Source organism: Diachasma alloeum, unplaced genomic scaffold (assembly GCF_001412515.2).
Source record: "Diachasma alloeum isolate Michigan unplaced genomic scaffold, Dall2.0 Dall_scaffold_00271, whole genome shotgun sequence".
Lineage (NCBI taxonomy): Eukaryota > Metazoa > Arthropoda > Insecta > Hymenoptera > Braconidae > Diachasma > Diachasma alloeum.
The window spans coordinates 1,467,049-1,481,747 of NW_021680410.1; the positions used below are offsets into that span (position 1 = coordinate 1,467,049).

Genomic DNA, 14,699 nt, shown 5'->3' on the forward strand with positions numbered 1-14,699 from the left:
TTTAGCTATCTCCCTTAGATTACGAGATATTCAATAAAAATTGGCCAATAGTCAAAATCGACTGTTTTACCACTTTACTACTGAAATGAATGATCATTGGAGGAGTTGATCTCACATGATTGCCATACTTGAGACCTAATCATGCTCGTCTGGGACTGATTCAATACTAGAAATAACATTTTTAAAAAATGCTTCTCTCAACACTGTTAAAAATTTTCGTCTGAATTTTCCGATCCAAATTCCGGCAATTTTTATCGTGTCCAAGTTCCACTGAAATTTCAGGACATCTCGTGACTGAAAAATCCAATAATCCACTGATTTTCTGTGCAAATGATCTCCAAATCAATAAAATATTTGATTTTTCAGTTCAATTATTCTGCGAAAATTCAGAAAACTCACGAAAATTCAGGAAAAAAACGCTAATTCTGTAGTGAAGTGGTGAACTAGGATAAGTGCAATATCTTTGAAAAATGTTCTATTACTTGAAACGCAAGTTCTCTCAAACATGATCAAATTTTTCAACTCTCCCGAAAAAGTTCCATTTTTCCACTTATTCTAGTTTACCACTTTACAACAAAATTCACGTCATTTTGTTCCTAAATATTCATGTTCCACTAAACTCATGAATTTCCGTGAATTCTACTTAAAAATTGAAAAATCATGACCGTTTGTTCCCTAAATTCGATTCAACGTCACTCTCACGAGATTTACTAAACTATCTTGCACGAAATTTCAAAAAATTTCCAACAGTGCTTCACATGAATATTTAGCAAGAATATTTTCATCTCTCAGCGTGAGGGATTGACCCAGGAATTATCACAAAGTTGAGACAAAGTGTTCTGCAATGGGTCCTACGGCTGCCTGCCGGGATTGCCGTGCGAGTGTACCACACTGCCACCGGTTGCGGTGGATGTCGGATGTGTGTGGTGGGTTTGTGCTGAATTTCCGGTTGCGGGTATGGGCGCGGGGGCCGCGGGTCACTTGGGCGGGAAGGGCGAGATCACCGAGGCGGCTACAGCGGCAGCCTGCTGACTCGCCAGCACGGCCGCTGCAAAACACACATTCGTTAACGTGAAGATCATTAATGGTTTACTTGTTGCGAGTGAAATTATTTAGACAGCTGTCGTTCGTTAATTTTCCCATTCAATGGACTGAGGCAAACACTGAATGCTTTGATAATCTAAGAACAACAAATTCTTCAAACAATTCAAATAAACTAACACGTGATTCTATTTGCGTGAATATCGATCATCTGTGGATCATTTGCTTGTTCATCTGATTTTTTACAATTAAAGTAATTAAGCCTTGAACAAAACCACCAACGACTGAGGCTAACACTGAATGCTTTGATGATTTAAGAATAACAAATTCTTCGAGCAAACTAACAAGTGATTCTATTTGTCTGCGTGAATTTCGATCATCTCTGGATCATTTGCTTGTTCATTTAATTTTTTTATAATTAAAGTAATTAAGCCTTGAATAAAACCATCAGCGATCCCGCCCGACTCCAGCTCGCACGTCAGGTTTGGCCTCTGTTATTTCATTGTAAAGTAGACGGGGACTCGGGGGGGAATTTCGTAATCTTGAATTATGATTTTTGTTCATGATTCTCCTAAAATTAACCGACACCGTTCACCTTTTCTCGCACCTTCATTTGCGAATGGAGAGGTACATTGGCAGTGGCTGCTAACACAATATTTCGGTTTGAATAAAATCTATCGTAAAATGATTGAAATTATGAGATTGTGTCGAGGTAAAAATTTTAAATCTTTATGCCAGTTCTGGAAGACTGAAAATTTTTGGAATGAACCACAGTGCACTGAGAAGAAGTTTTTTTAGAAGTCCGTCTTTACTTGTATCAAGAAATTCATTGAGTTCTCAAATCAATTCAAGTGGTTTTTGCATTATAATATTTTAGAAATGAGCCTAAAAACAATTAAATGAATTAATTCAGGAAAAATGGTAAAACGGTTTGAAGTCAACTCATCTCCCAGTTGACTTTTTGAGGAATATTTCGGAATCTAAGGGAGATGGCGAAATTTCTGTAATGACATTTGTTGTAGCTCTCAATCGGCTCTACAAAAAAGGTTATAACAAAAATTTTGCTGTCTCCCGTAGATATCGAGATATTCATTGAAAACTGGTCAATAGTCAAAGTTGACTTGTACCATTTTACGACTTCACTACTGAATTCAATTTCACTTGGTTTGAGAAATCGTTTTCTCGTCATCGAGAAATTCTCCTCGTCTTTAGAACAAATCCAAAATTTCTTGACGAAAGGTTTTTTTCTCAGAGCAAGATATTTCGCTCTTGAAAATCTTCAAGCCCCAAGTTTTTCGATATAAGTAAAGAGTGTCAAGACGTTCTCAAAAAACTTTGTAGTTCTCAGTGTGAATTCTCCATCACGATGTCATTGAGCTACTCCTCGGATCATTAAAAATCACGTAATTATGGATGTACATGATCATTTGTGTCTGTTGTATTGTGTCGTGTTATTTCGGCAACATACGATTAGAGAGAAGCACGATAAATAATTATCACAGTCTGAACTATCCTATGTTTCTTTAAAACCTAACTAGACGATTCCTCAATATTGTTAGCCTTCTTTATGCATCAAAAATTCGCACATGTCCTCGTTTAATAAAAAAAAAAAAGAGAAGAAAACTATCCACAAGATGACTTTGTGCAGCCCAATTAATCTTATGCCGCGTCATGGCGTTATATACAACAGTATATTTATAATATTCTCACGTAGCGTTGTAGAATTGTTCCCGCTCAGGGCATCACTCTCCACTGCCGAATCACTCTCGACCTGACAACAAAATATGAATTTTGAATTGTTTTTTGCCTCCACAAAACCTCGAGTTTTTCTTAAAATTCAACCCAAATACATGCGCGATTATTTATCATTGGAATTAATCCGTCAACAACACCAGAATCATTGAAATTTCATTCGAGGCATAGACACCGTCACGAACTGATGAAAACCAGAGAGAGAAAGACTAAAAAATTCAGAAAACTGTCATTCCAGCCCTATCATTCCTACTCGCGCATTGACTGAAATCCCTCCCTATGATCGTCTAATCGCAGTGAAATCAGTGAATCGCGTCGAATGAATCTCCAAAGATCCCCCCCCAATGCCACATAAATTCGCACATGTCAGGGATTGGCCATTTTATCGACGCACATTATTCAATTGAGTTGGAGCCGCGGAATCGCCGGTAGCCTTACTGTCAGGGTCTGACGAGTGGCTTACCTCCATAAGGCGCGGGATACTGTCCCGTCAACAGAGGATACCCCAGTCCAACATGCGTATGATGATGTGTGTGGACATGCCTCTGAGGAGGTGGTGATCTGCTGTCCTTGCCAATGCCCCCACTGCCAGGATCCCCAGGTGCCGATTGCTGTGGATTTCCAGGTCCCTGTTGTTTGTTCTGCTGCTGTCCCTGTCCGCTGGGTGGTCCAGGCCCAGCGACGGACGTTGGTGGCCCACTGGGTGGTCTAGCAGGTGTGGGACCAGCAGCCGAGGGACTGGCTGACGCAGCCGAAGTCTTTGGAGTTGGTGATTTCAACGCTCGCTCCTGAAGCTCATGAATTTTGTGCGCTGAGTAGTACTGATTCGCATGATGCTGAAGCAGATCCAGCGCCTTGCCCCCAGGTGGTCTGGAGAGGTCCTCGGGTGCGTGATACCTCGGGATCTGGTGGAGATAGGGATTCCCGGAGTAGGGGCCCGGCACCATAATGGGGCTGAGGCCCCTGTACACCGGGTGTCCAGGATCGAAGGGCAGTCCCCCATAATGCTGGGGTGGCATGTAAGCCCCAGGATGAATGTAAGCGTACTGCGAGGTGGGAGGGGGCGGTGGCCCCTGCGTCTCCATGGTGGGCTTGACCCCCTCCTGCTTGCTCTTGGAGTCGTCGCTTTTCCCCAAGTCCTGGGGCTTCTCCTGCTTGGACTGGTGCTTGGGACTGGGCGGCGGGGGCTTCGCCTGCTGGGGCGCCTTCACCACGTCCTCCTTTCTCCTCTGCTCACCTGGATACAGGTAATACCTCCTGTCGTCCTGCACCGGCGGCGCTGGCTGGCGATTCTGGCCATGATACACGTGGTAGGGGCTCATCTGGCTCTTCATCTCAATGCTCTCCTTCAGGATCTGGTGGTTCTCGTGCTGCTTGTCCTTCATGCTGGCCAACTGCTGGGGCTCCTGCTTGATCTTCGCCTTCTGCTCGTGCGGATCCTGATCGTTCTGCTGGGGCGGCGGCGCCTGCTGCTGCTGCTGCTGTGACACCGGCTGGGGCTGGTAGGGATAACCCGAGGGAATGTAACTGCCGTAGCCACCGTAGTAGTGCGCCTGCTGCTGCGGGGGATTCAGGTCCTTCTTGTCTTTCTCGGGATTCTGGAGACTCGCCATTGACGGCATCTGCGGTATGTTCAGGGGTTTGAGCTCCTGCTTGGGGGTGAGATCACTCGGCTTCTGGTCGCCCTGCTTGTCCTGCACGTTGGGCACTAGGTAGGGGGGCTGGCCGTAGTAGGGGTACATGCTGAAGTGAGGTGGCAAGTGTGTTTGTGCACCGGGTTTCACGTCCTTCTCCTGTCCCTGCTTCGCCTTGTCCGCCGATTCCGCCTCCAGCACTGGGGCTGCATCGTCCGATATGTCCGAGTAGGCGGGACTCTGGACGTCCTCTCTCGCTGGGTCCACCAGGGGGGCCTCCAGGGGCGAGGGGTGGGGGCTTCCACCTGGTGATTTTCTAGATTTTTTCTTGTAGCCCTGGGGCTTCGGCGCTCTCGGGTCTTTGCTCTTGTCCTGCTCCGGCATCAGGGCTGCTGTTGGCTTCACCTTGAACTGCGGCATCTTGCTGTGCAAGCCGACACTGGGGTACTGCATGTGCGCGGGGACAGCGTGCCCAGGTGTCGGATTCTGGAGGGCCTGCTGTTGGGCCATTTGGGTGGGAATTGTCAGGCCTGGATGTTGGTTCAGGGATTGAAGGTTCGCCTGTTGGGACTGGGAGGTCTGGGGTGGGGGCACTNGGGGGCTCGGGAGGGTCTGGGGCTGGGGGGTCTGGGGCTGGGGCTGGGGCTGGGTCATCAGGGCCTGGGGTGCTTGCAGCAGCTGATTCTGGACCTGGTGCTGGACGACCTGCGTGGGCTGGGGGGGCTGGGGGATGTTAATGGGCTGGGGAATGTTTGTGGTTAAGTGGGGCGAGGGTACGGGCCTGGGGGATTGACTCGGGTGGGGGCTGGGGCTCTGGGGTGGGTTGACTGGTTGGACTGGCTGTGCTGTTGGCACTGGTTGCACGAGGTTTTGCTGGACAGGCGGCGGTCTCGGGCTGGATTGGATCGCCGGGGCTGGCAGGTCCTCCTGGCCGAATCTCAGGACTCCAGGCTTGACGATACTACTCTTGTCGGCGAGGGTGGGCGTTGGTTCGGCTGTTGGCGAGGGCACCCTCGGTGGCGGGGTCTCAGGCGGCACCGCTGGGGGACTCGTCGGCCTCACTGGGGTGCCCTCGGGCTTGTCCGCTGGGGATTTCACCGGAGTCGCTGGACTTGGCGCCTCAATGTTACTCTCGTCGTTCTCAGACATACTCGTAATGCCCTCCTTCGTGTCGTCGTCGTCGGCGGAGCCGTGCGCATGGCTCTGGTGGTACTTCAGGCCATTTATATTTTTGTACTTTTTACTGCAGTTCGGCTCAGGACACTCAATCAACACTGGACTGGCCGGCGGTGAGCCACTTGGGGGTGTAGGGGGTGGCGCCACTGCTGTCGCTCTTCTCTTGGTTTTCTCCTCCTCCTCGGGGCCGCGGGACTTTCTCTTCGCCGCTGGGTCCGGCCTCGGGGGGACGAATGCCGCTGGGCTCGGACTCGCTGCTGGCGAACCCTGCGCCCCTCGTCGGCCCTTTGCACCGCCGTTTCGCAATTTACTGTGCACCGAGCTACGTGTCTCGGTGAAATTACTGAGGTCGTTGCCGGGGGTCGCGTTCGCCGCAGCACGGCCACGCTTTCCTCGGCCCTTTGGTGTTCTCGCGTCTAAATCGCTTGTTGGTGAATCACAGAAACGCGGCGGCGCCCAGTCGTGGCGGGTGCAATCGAGGAGGGTACCGACGTAGGTTTTACCCCGCCACGTTACATTTACGACCAATACCCCTGCAACAGAAAAATAGTACGTCCCAAATAGTAATTGTCGGTTTATAACAGGGACTAATTAATCGTTATTTAAAGGGGGCTTCATGTATTGTCTATAAATTATTCGAGTGTAGTCAGGGAACAACTTATTTTTTTTGGTTTTTAATTATTCAATTACACTGAGAGAAAAATTTCCTAATAATTTTCGTAGACCATATTTACTTGAGAGAAGTAGGGGAGGGGAGGGCAAAATGGGGCATGAAATCGTAGAGGCTAATTATTTGTGTTTTTTGGTAAAAATTAGTTATATTGGAGGTAAAATATGGCTCCAGCATGAGTTGAAATCACGCCAATTCAAAAAAAAAATTGAAGGACAAAATGGGAATGCCCCAATTGAAATACTGCAAAATTGCGTTAATTGACTTTGATTATAAATAGTATGAAATCAATTAAAATGTATACTTATATGTTACATATTTTTTCGATACATAATTGAAGTCGTCTCAGGGTGTTTTGACCAAATTCGCGGAATTTCAAGAAGAAAAAATTAAAAATAAAATAGGTCCAGGACGAAACCTAACTTGTTTGACAGCTCAAAATACTTCTTTTGATGACAAGCATTAATGAAAAAAATGCGAGAAAAATAAAACATAATTTTGAAAAATCAAGTTTTTCAACTTTTTTTTTTTTAATTCGTTATTATGAGCACCTAGTGATTGAGAAAAAAAATACTCAAAATATTCTTATAGATAGCAGAAAATGGAAAATTTTGATGGGTTATAAATGAAAATCCAATTAATAGAACTGAACTTATTGAAAAATGAAGAAAAAATAAAATAAATATTGAAAAAAATCATATCTCTGAAATGGATTGTCGAAAAAATCTGAAAAAAAATTGAGAGATAGTTTTTAATTAACTCATCTGGTAGTTATTTCATACTTTTCTCGCAAATTCATCATTATTTCAATTTTCGTGAAAATTTTAAGGTGCCCCATTTTGCCCACCCTGCCCCGTTTTACCCTACCCTCCCCTACATTATTCTCAATGGTTTAAATCGCAGAATATTTGTGGCTCACGGAACTCAAATGAATTTTCATTTATCACTATCGTTGCGCATTATATCATGAATATATTACATATCGAAATAGTGGAACTGCATAACAAAAAAATTATGAAAACAATAAACACTTGACGCTTGACGATTCTTCTATGCGATTTGAGTGAGTTCATTTGCGACAAAATCATACTTGAGTGCAAGAATATTTTAAAGCATGAGACCTTTCTCAGGCCACATGAGTTGAGATGTCTGGTAGAATTGAGCAATTGAAGAAAAATTACTTGTCTCAAGAATAGTATATTTCGTTACGAGTGCGGAAAAGTTTTTCAAAAGCAAAAAATGCAATTGTCCACTTGTTTTTATTCATCTTGTTTATTCCTGCAAGTGACTGAAATATGGCCCAGAACTACAACAAACACTTAATCATTACTTGTTCACAACAAAAAACCTCAGTCCAAATTAGCCTTGAAAATTTTAATTGAAACGAAATGTAGAAATACGTCAAACGTTGAGCAAAAAGACAGCTGTAACGAAGATTAGCAAACCCTTCTATCGTTGGAAAGTGACTCTCACTAAACACTCTACCTATATCCTCATCATGAATCAGAGAAACACGAGCCAACTCCAAAGTACACAATAGAGACGTAGATAAGGCCGAGTACATATTCGTGTAAATTCATAGAACAGATCTTTGGTAACACATTCAACAAGACAAAAGAACCTCCGGAAGTTTACATTAGTAACCCCTCTCGGAGGTTTCCAAACAAGATTGAGTGTAAATTAATGTTTCACGGTTCATTCCAAAGTGTTGGCTAAATTAACCGTCGTATTCTTTTTTATCCCCATTACCCGAGGAATTGAATGGAGCATTGAGAAAGAAATGAGTGCGGCTATTGGACAGAATGTACACAATGGATTTTGAGAAAAATACGAGAGCCGTGGAACTCGATTAAGTGGACGGAGGAGGAAAGAGTTTGGTATATGGGTGATGGTAAACTACGACTGTTGGTATATTTGATTGAGTGAGTGAGCTCGCCAAACCAGCCGCGGTGTATACGACTGTTTTTTTGAATATAAAATTCCACTCCCAACGATAATAACATGATAAAGAAGGACCTGAAATGAAAAGGAGAGGAAGGAGGCGTGGAGCGAGCCTCGAGTGGATAAATAAAGAAAAGAAGTAATGGTAGAAGCAGTGAGAGAACGTTAGCAAAAACAAGTGGGGAATTGCTTTCGCCTCAACATAGTCAATATATTTTTGTTAACAAATTAGCAATTGGCTTCGGAATGGAATTTCTATGACGATGTATTTTAAATTGAATTCTGTGATTCAAGGAATTTAGCATTCACTGAGAAACAAAAATTATTTTTGCCAAATATCCATTTACTTGAGAGAAGTATTTATTTTGTCAATTTCATATTTCTCATGCCGAGTCATTCCCGGTCAATTCTCATTAGGCTTCAATTGTGACAATTATATTGCTCTAGAAGATGATCATGTTAGCTGTGATCTTGAGTGAGCTCCCTCAATAATTATCAACATTGAAAAATTAATCAAAATTCTCTCCTAGAAAATAAGAAATTTAGGAATTTAGTCTTCGTCTAGAGCAACATGATTTTCATAATTGAAACCTAATCAGGCTTGCCTGGAATAATAATATTAATAACTAAATTAATAACTCGGATAGAGAAATTCAACTTTAAAAAAGTAAATACTTCTCTCAAGTAAATACATATTTGGCAAAAATATATTTTTTTCTGTGTTGTTTCAACGTTCACTGAAAGAAAAAATTAGCTGTACACTGAGAGAAAAACAAACACGTTGTCAAACAAGTCTTGTTTGGGCCAACAAAATCGCTAGTTGAATATTTCCAAAAAAGAATTTGTTTGGTTCGAATTTGAAAGTCTCAAACATGAATAATGGCTCTGCTTTCGATAGCAACGAAATATTTGGCTCAAGACGCGGATAATTCACACCAGACGGTGCCTTCTCAGGATGAAAATATCTCATACAGAGGGAAATTTAGCAACAAATATTATTATCATTGTAATATCATTATTGTTGTTTTTCATTTGAGGGTTCATTTGTTGTCTGTGATTATTAGACAGCCGAAACGAAAAGCTACTATCCCTTGTTTTGCATAAAACAACGACTTTTCGGGAGCAAAATACGTATGGGAGTATCGAATAACGAAGAAGTAGTACTAGAAATGACATTTCTTGCGTGTAGAGAAAAATGAGAAACATAAAAAGTGACATAATTTTGAAAATTCAAGTTTTTCAATTCTATTTCGAAAATTCGGTATTATGACACTTGGGGATTGAAAAAAAATTACCCGAAATCTTCTTTCAGACGATAGAACACGAAAAATTTTGAACCGTCATAAATTAAAATCATCTCAATAGAACCCGAGTTAGTGAAAAAAAACCGAAAAAATCATATTTCCGAAATGGATTGTCGAAAACACCTGAAAAAAATTAAGAGATATGGCATCATATGTCATGGAAAAGCCTGCGGACTGATGCTGCGACAACTAATGCAAATAGACACTGTAAATGCACATTTTGCAATGAGTGACGTTGAATAAAAATTTTTGAATTAAAATTAATCAACTTCGACCCTTTCGTCTCGGTCCGTACACATCAACGTACCGCACCGTCTTTAGACAAAAGAGAAGAAAGAAAGAAAGCCGTTCATGAGGCTACTTTAAAACCACTTGACCTTTATTTCAGGAACAAAAAAGATGAATAATGTTCGAAAGAAACAATGAAATGAAAGGGAAAATAAAGTAGCAACATTAACCGTGATTGGATGTTCTACCAGTTGATGGTTTTTTTCAACTGATTAATTCTCTGTCATACACAAGCATGAAAGTTGATGAAGAGGACTTCACAAAGGGGAATCCGAGAAATTTGTTTCGCAGTTGAGCATTGGAGAGAAAATTGTGTATTTTCTGTCTTCGTTCTGGGGGACGAAAACAGGCGCCAAGAGGATCGATAACGAGCCAACATTCTCCCTCTCCTTCGAGACTCGACAGCAGTCGGGTTTTCTCTCCCCCTTCCTCTTTAGAGTCTGCTCAGGGTCGATCTCTACCTCTTGCATCGTCTTTATGAGCATTCGTGATATCGACATCGGGCTCTGTGAAAGCATCACAGACCGCCTTTCATGATACATCGTGTTTGCAGTTTACTTCAATGGTAGGAAATTTTTTTTACCTCGGGACTCTTTCGTGGAGTCAAATATTGATGGATTTTCGATTTGCCGAGAAGTAATATGACTTTCACGAGCAATTTTTTATGACTAGCGCCATCCCGGCCGCAAGCGGCCGGGGTGTTGATGCCCTTTTATTATGCTCTTTTCCCCCTCAGATTTGATATTCTTTTTTTCAATTAATTATTTATAATCATTTTCATTGCATGAAGCAATAAGAATCATGTGTCCCAATTTGTCAGCTGTTGAATTTTCAAATTACAATGACTGATTTGCTAATGTTGTTGGATAAGGTTTTAATTATAATTTCAATTCAATTCAGTAGCGAAGTGGTAAAAGGAGATAAGTCAATCTTGACTATTGACCAGTTTTCAGTGAATATCTCGGAATCCAAGGGAGCAGCAAAATTTTTGTTATAACGTTTTTTGCTGAGCCGATTGAGAGCTACAACAAATGTAATTACGAACATTTCGCTATCTTCCTTAGATTCCGAAATATTCCTCAAAAACTCAACTGGGGGATAAGTCGGGGGAACCGTTTTACCACTTCGCTACTAAATTTATTCTAAGACATTTTAGAGTGTGAATTTCTGGGATTCAATGTTTATTGATACTCTGGTGAAAGTGCGTGCCTACAGTGCTTTCAATTTTTAGTTAGTTCACACGGTAATTCATATCAGAAATTTTGTATTTTCATATTGATATTATTTGTTCAAAGTGAAAAAATGGATCATCAAGTTCACTATTTCCATTCAGATTCTCGTATTCTTAATGTAAAAAATGTCGGATAATCTCATAAATCTAGCTATTAATTCTATTCAACTTTGTTCGAAAGACACTTTATTGTTTGTGAACGCACTATTAAAAAAGTAGAATTATTCTATTTTCTCCTCTGACCTAAATGACTTGAACAATTACGATTCGTTTATTTATATTCCTAGGCTCACTAAATAAGATTTTAATCATAATTCCAATCAATTTCGTCTAGAACACACTTTAGAGTGTAAATTTCTGGAATTCAATGTTTATTGATACTCTGGTAAAAGTGTGTGCCCACTCTGTTATCAATTTTTAGTTAGTTCACACGGTAATTCAATTAATCTGTTGTTTATCTCATCAATATAATTCCATGCTCAGAATATTGTCATCTCGTGTTTTCAGCACCAAATTAAAAATTAAAACTCCATTTGGAATATTGAGTCACAGCTTCTTTTTATTCATATCAGAAATTTTGTATTTGAATATTAATATTATTTGTTCAAAGTGGAAAAATTAATCGCCATTTTCACTATTTTGCATTCAGATTCTCTTATTCTTAATGTAAAAAATGTCGGATAATCTCATAAATCTAGCTATTAATTCTATTCAACTTTGTTCGACAGACACTTTATTATTTGTGAACGCACTATTAAAAAAGTAGAATTATTCTATTTTCTCCTCTGACCTAAATGACTTGAACAATTACGATTCGTTTATTTTTCCTTGGCTCACTAAATAAGATTTTAATCATAATTACAATCAATTTCTACTAGAACACACTTTAGAGTGTAAATTTCTGGAATTCAATGTTTTATGATACTCTGGTAAAAGTGCGTGCCCACACTGTTATCAATTTTTAATTTGTTCACACGGTAATTCAATTAATCTGTTGTTTATCTCATCAATATAATTCCATGCTCAGAATATTGTCATCTCGTGTTTTCAGTACCGAATTAAAAATTAAAACTCCATTTGGAATACTGAGTCACAGCTTCTTTTTATTCATATCAGAAATTTTGTATTTGGATATTAATATTATTTGTTCGAAGAAAACCTTTGTAAACGCAATATTACGAAAGTAGAATTATCCTATTTTCCTCTGACCTAAATGATTTGGACAATTATGGTTCGTATATTCATGTCCCATAGAATGGTATTCAATTCTATTTTGTTTGTTAAACAACCTTCATGAAAATTCTACGCAATACGATTGTACTCATGAAAACCGCCTCAAGTTCTCCATTCATTTTCGATTCGAGATATTGTCCATGCTATTTTTTAGAAAGGATTTGTCCCGATGAGGGGGAATCAATGTTCACAGGAGATAACAAAAGGGAGAAAAAAATCATTGTCTCCGGAACACTTGGCGTTATCAGCTAAACTCCACCCTCCCATCTTCCTTTATTTGCTCGTTTGACACTATACCGTGAAGAAGGTTGAATGAAGTATCAACGGGGGAAAAATACCAATGTGGGGAAAAACCAAATGGTGATATAGAACGGGGATTGAACGGTGGGATATCGAGCGCTGGTAATAAAACTTCCGGGAATTATAGGGGTTCGAGCAGATTGCTGTGATATTCAATTGAGATTCGATAAATATATGGGTTTTACCCGTGTACCGGGTTACGACTATCTTTCACTCGTGACGTGGCAATTCACGTACTTTGAATCAGGGGAGAGAAGTGTAGAGTGTGTATGATAGCCAAAGGCGAGATAAATTTCATTCATACAAATTATATTAATTATTGTTTCCGAATGGAAACCTTGTATTCGTCAAATACGCAATTTCCAATTTTTTAAGTCGGGATAACTAATATCGACCTCCGGAGTGCGAATATTTCTAAATTTAAAATATTTTTCCCAATATTGAAAATTTTAATGTTACGTTGCGAATTAAAAACGATTTAAAATATTTTTCCCAATTCCATCTTGACCGAGTTTGTTCATGAGATTCATGGCATCATCTGTTGTTAAAAAAATGATTTTTAAACGAATTTTCAGGGGAAGGTAAAAAATTTTAACGTCGACTGCCGACATTGCGCCAACGTTAAACTTTTTCGTCGGGGTAATGTTGGGACAATGTTGGCAACATTGCCTTAAGGTTGGCGGATAACATTGCTCCAACATTACATTAATTACATTAATGTTGGCTACCAACGTTGGGGCAATGTTGGCTCGCAACGTCGAGACAATGTTGGCTGCCAACGTTGAGACAATGTGGGCTCCCAACGTCGGGGCAATGTTAAATTCAATGAATCATTGAATTAAATTAAAAACAGGTCCTCATAGAAATTTCATTCGGAATGAAATAGTTAATTTATCAGCAAAAATATATCGCCTGTTGTGACGAAAGCAATTTCCCACTGGTTTTTTACCTTATTTCCATGCGGTATAAATCACGACAGGAAATGTGAAATTTTAAGAAATGAGAGGGTAATGGAAATGGTAGCGTGCGTTTGATGATTATAATTGAGGTGTGATTTGAAATAAATGGAAGAGAGATAATTTAAATGTTGTAGGTCCTCACCTCCTTCTGTCTCATGCCAAACTATTCCCTCCAGTGTTACCGCCGTGCCAGGTTCACACGGTCCCAGACATTCAGGCTCTGTTATGGTTCCAACACTCGTTCCAACACATACGTCTGACATATCCTGTAACAAAAATTGTGATATTAAATGTAAGATTGAATATCAATGAATAATTTCAAGTGTTCAATACATTTCGATCATTTCAGTTCCAATTTGTGCATCTACACTCACATTTAAGGATATCTAAGTACCTCTGACAATTTATAAATTTAGTAGTGAAGTGGTAAAACCGTTTTACGTCGATTTGGACTGTTGGTCAGTTTTCTCTGAATATCTCGGAATCTAAGGCAGATACCAAAATGTTCATTGAAACCTTTTTTGTAGAGCGGATTGAGAGCTACAAAAAAGGTCATACCGAAAATTGCGCTATCTATTGAATATTTAAATTGACTGGATAAGGCGAGGAAGTAGGAGATTATAAAGGTTTCAGAATAAACGTAAACAACGTCTGTCTAACACAGTATATTCTGACCGACTGACTACATTCGTTTGAATTTGGGTAAAGTGTCCCGGACACAAATACATATACAGACTTCGTCTGTGTAATTGAACTATTGTCACCGTTGCTTTCAACACTTCCCCTCAACGGTGCTTAACGTTGTCTTTCGTCCAGTCCTTTAGACCCATCACTTCTGACAACATTTTTAAGCGTTGCGGTCCCAATGGCTTTGTCAAAATGTCCGCCACGTTGTCCTCGGTAGGGCAATACTGAACCTTGACAATTCCACCTTTCTGTAGATCCTTTGCGTAGAAATGCTGCGTGTCGATGTGCTTCGTCCTGGTGCTTGGTCCGTCAGCTTGCAGGCTATTGATGCAGCTCTGATTGTCCTCCATTATAACTACTGGATCCACAGGACTTTGGTCACAGAAATCTAGGATTTTTATGATCCAGACAACCTCTCTGCATGCTTCTGATAAAGCGACGATTTCGGCTTCTGTGGAAGAAACAGATACACAAGTTTGTTTT

At 40.7% G+C, this 14,699-nt stretch overlaps 1 protein-coding gene across 2 annotated transcripts in view; it reads right to left on the minus strand.

Annotated features, from left to right (window-relative positions):
• Positions 1-403: 403 nt before the first annotated feature.
• The window catches only part of LOC107037804 (zinc finger protein 608), a 112,382-nt gene continuing 98,086 nt past the window's right edge, over positions 404-14,699 (minus strand). For both annotated transcript variants that reach the window (XM_029126086.1, XM_015256557.1), the window contains exons 3-5: positions 13,672-13,795; positions 3,257-6,136; positions 404-1,048 (exon numbers count right to left, since the gene is read on the minus strand). In XM_029126086.1, the coding sequence (XP_028981919.1) occupies positions 978-1,048; positions 3,257-6,136; positions 13,672-13,795 (3,075 nt within the window). In that variant the 3' untranslated portion in view covers positions 404-977. The remainder of the gene's footprint in view (positions 1,049-3,256; positions 6,137-13,671; positions 13,796-14,699) is intronic.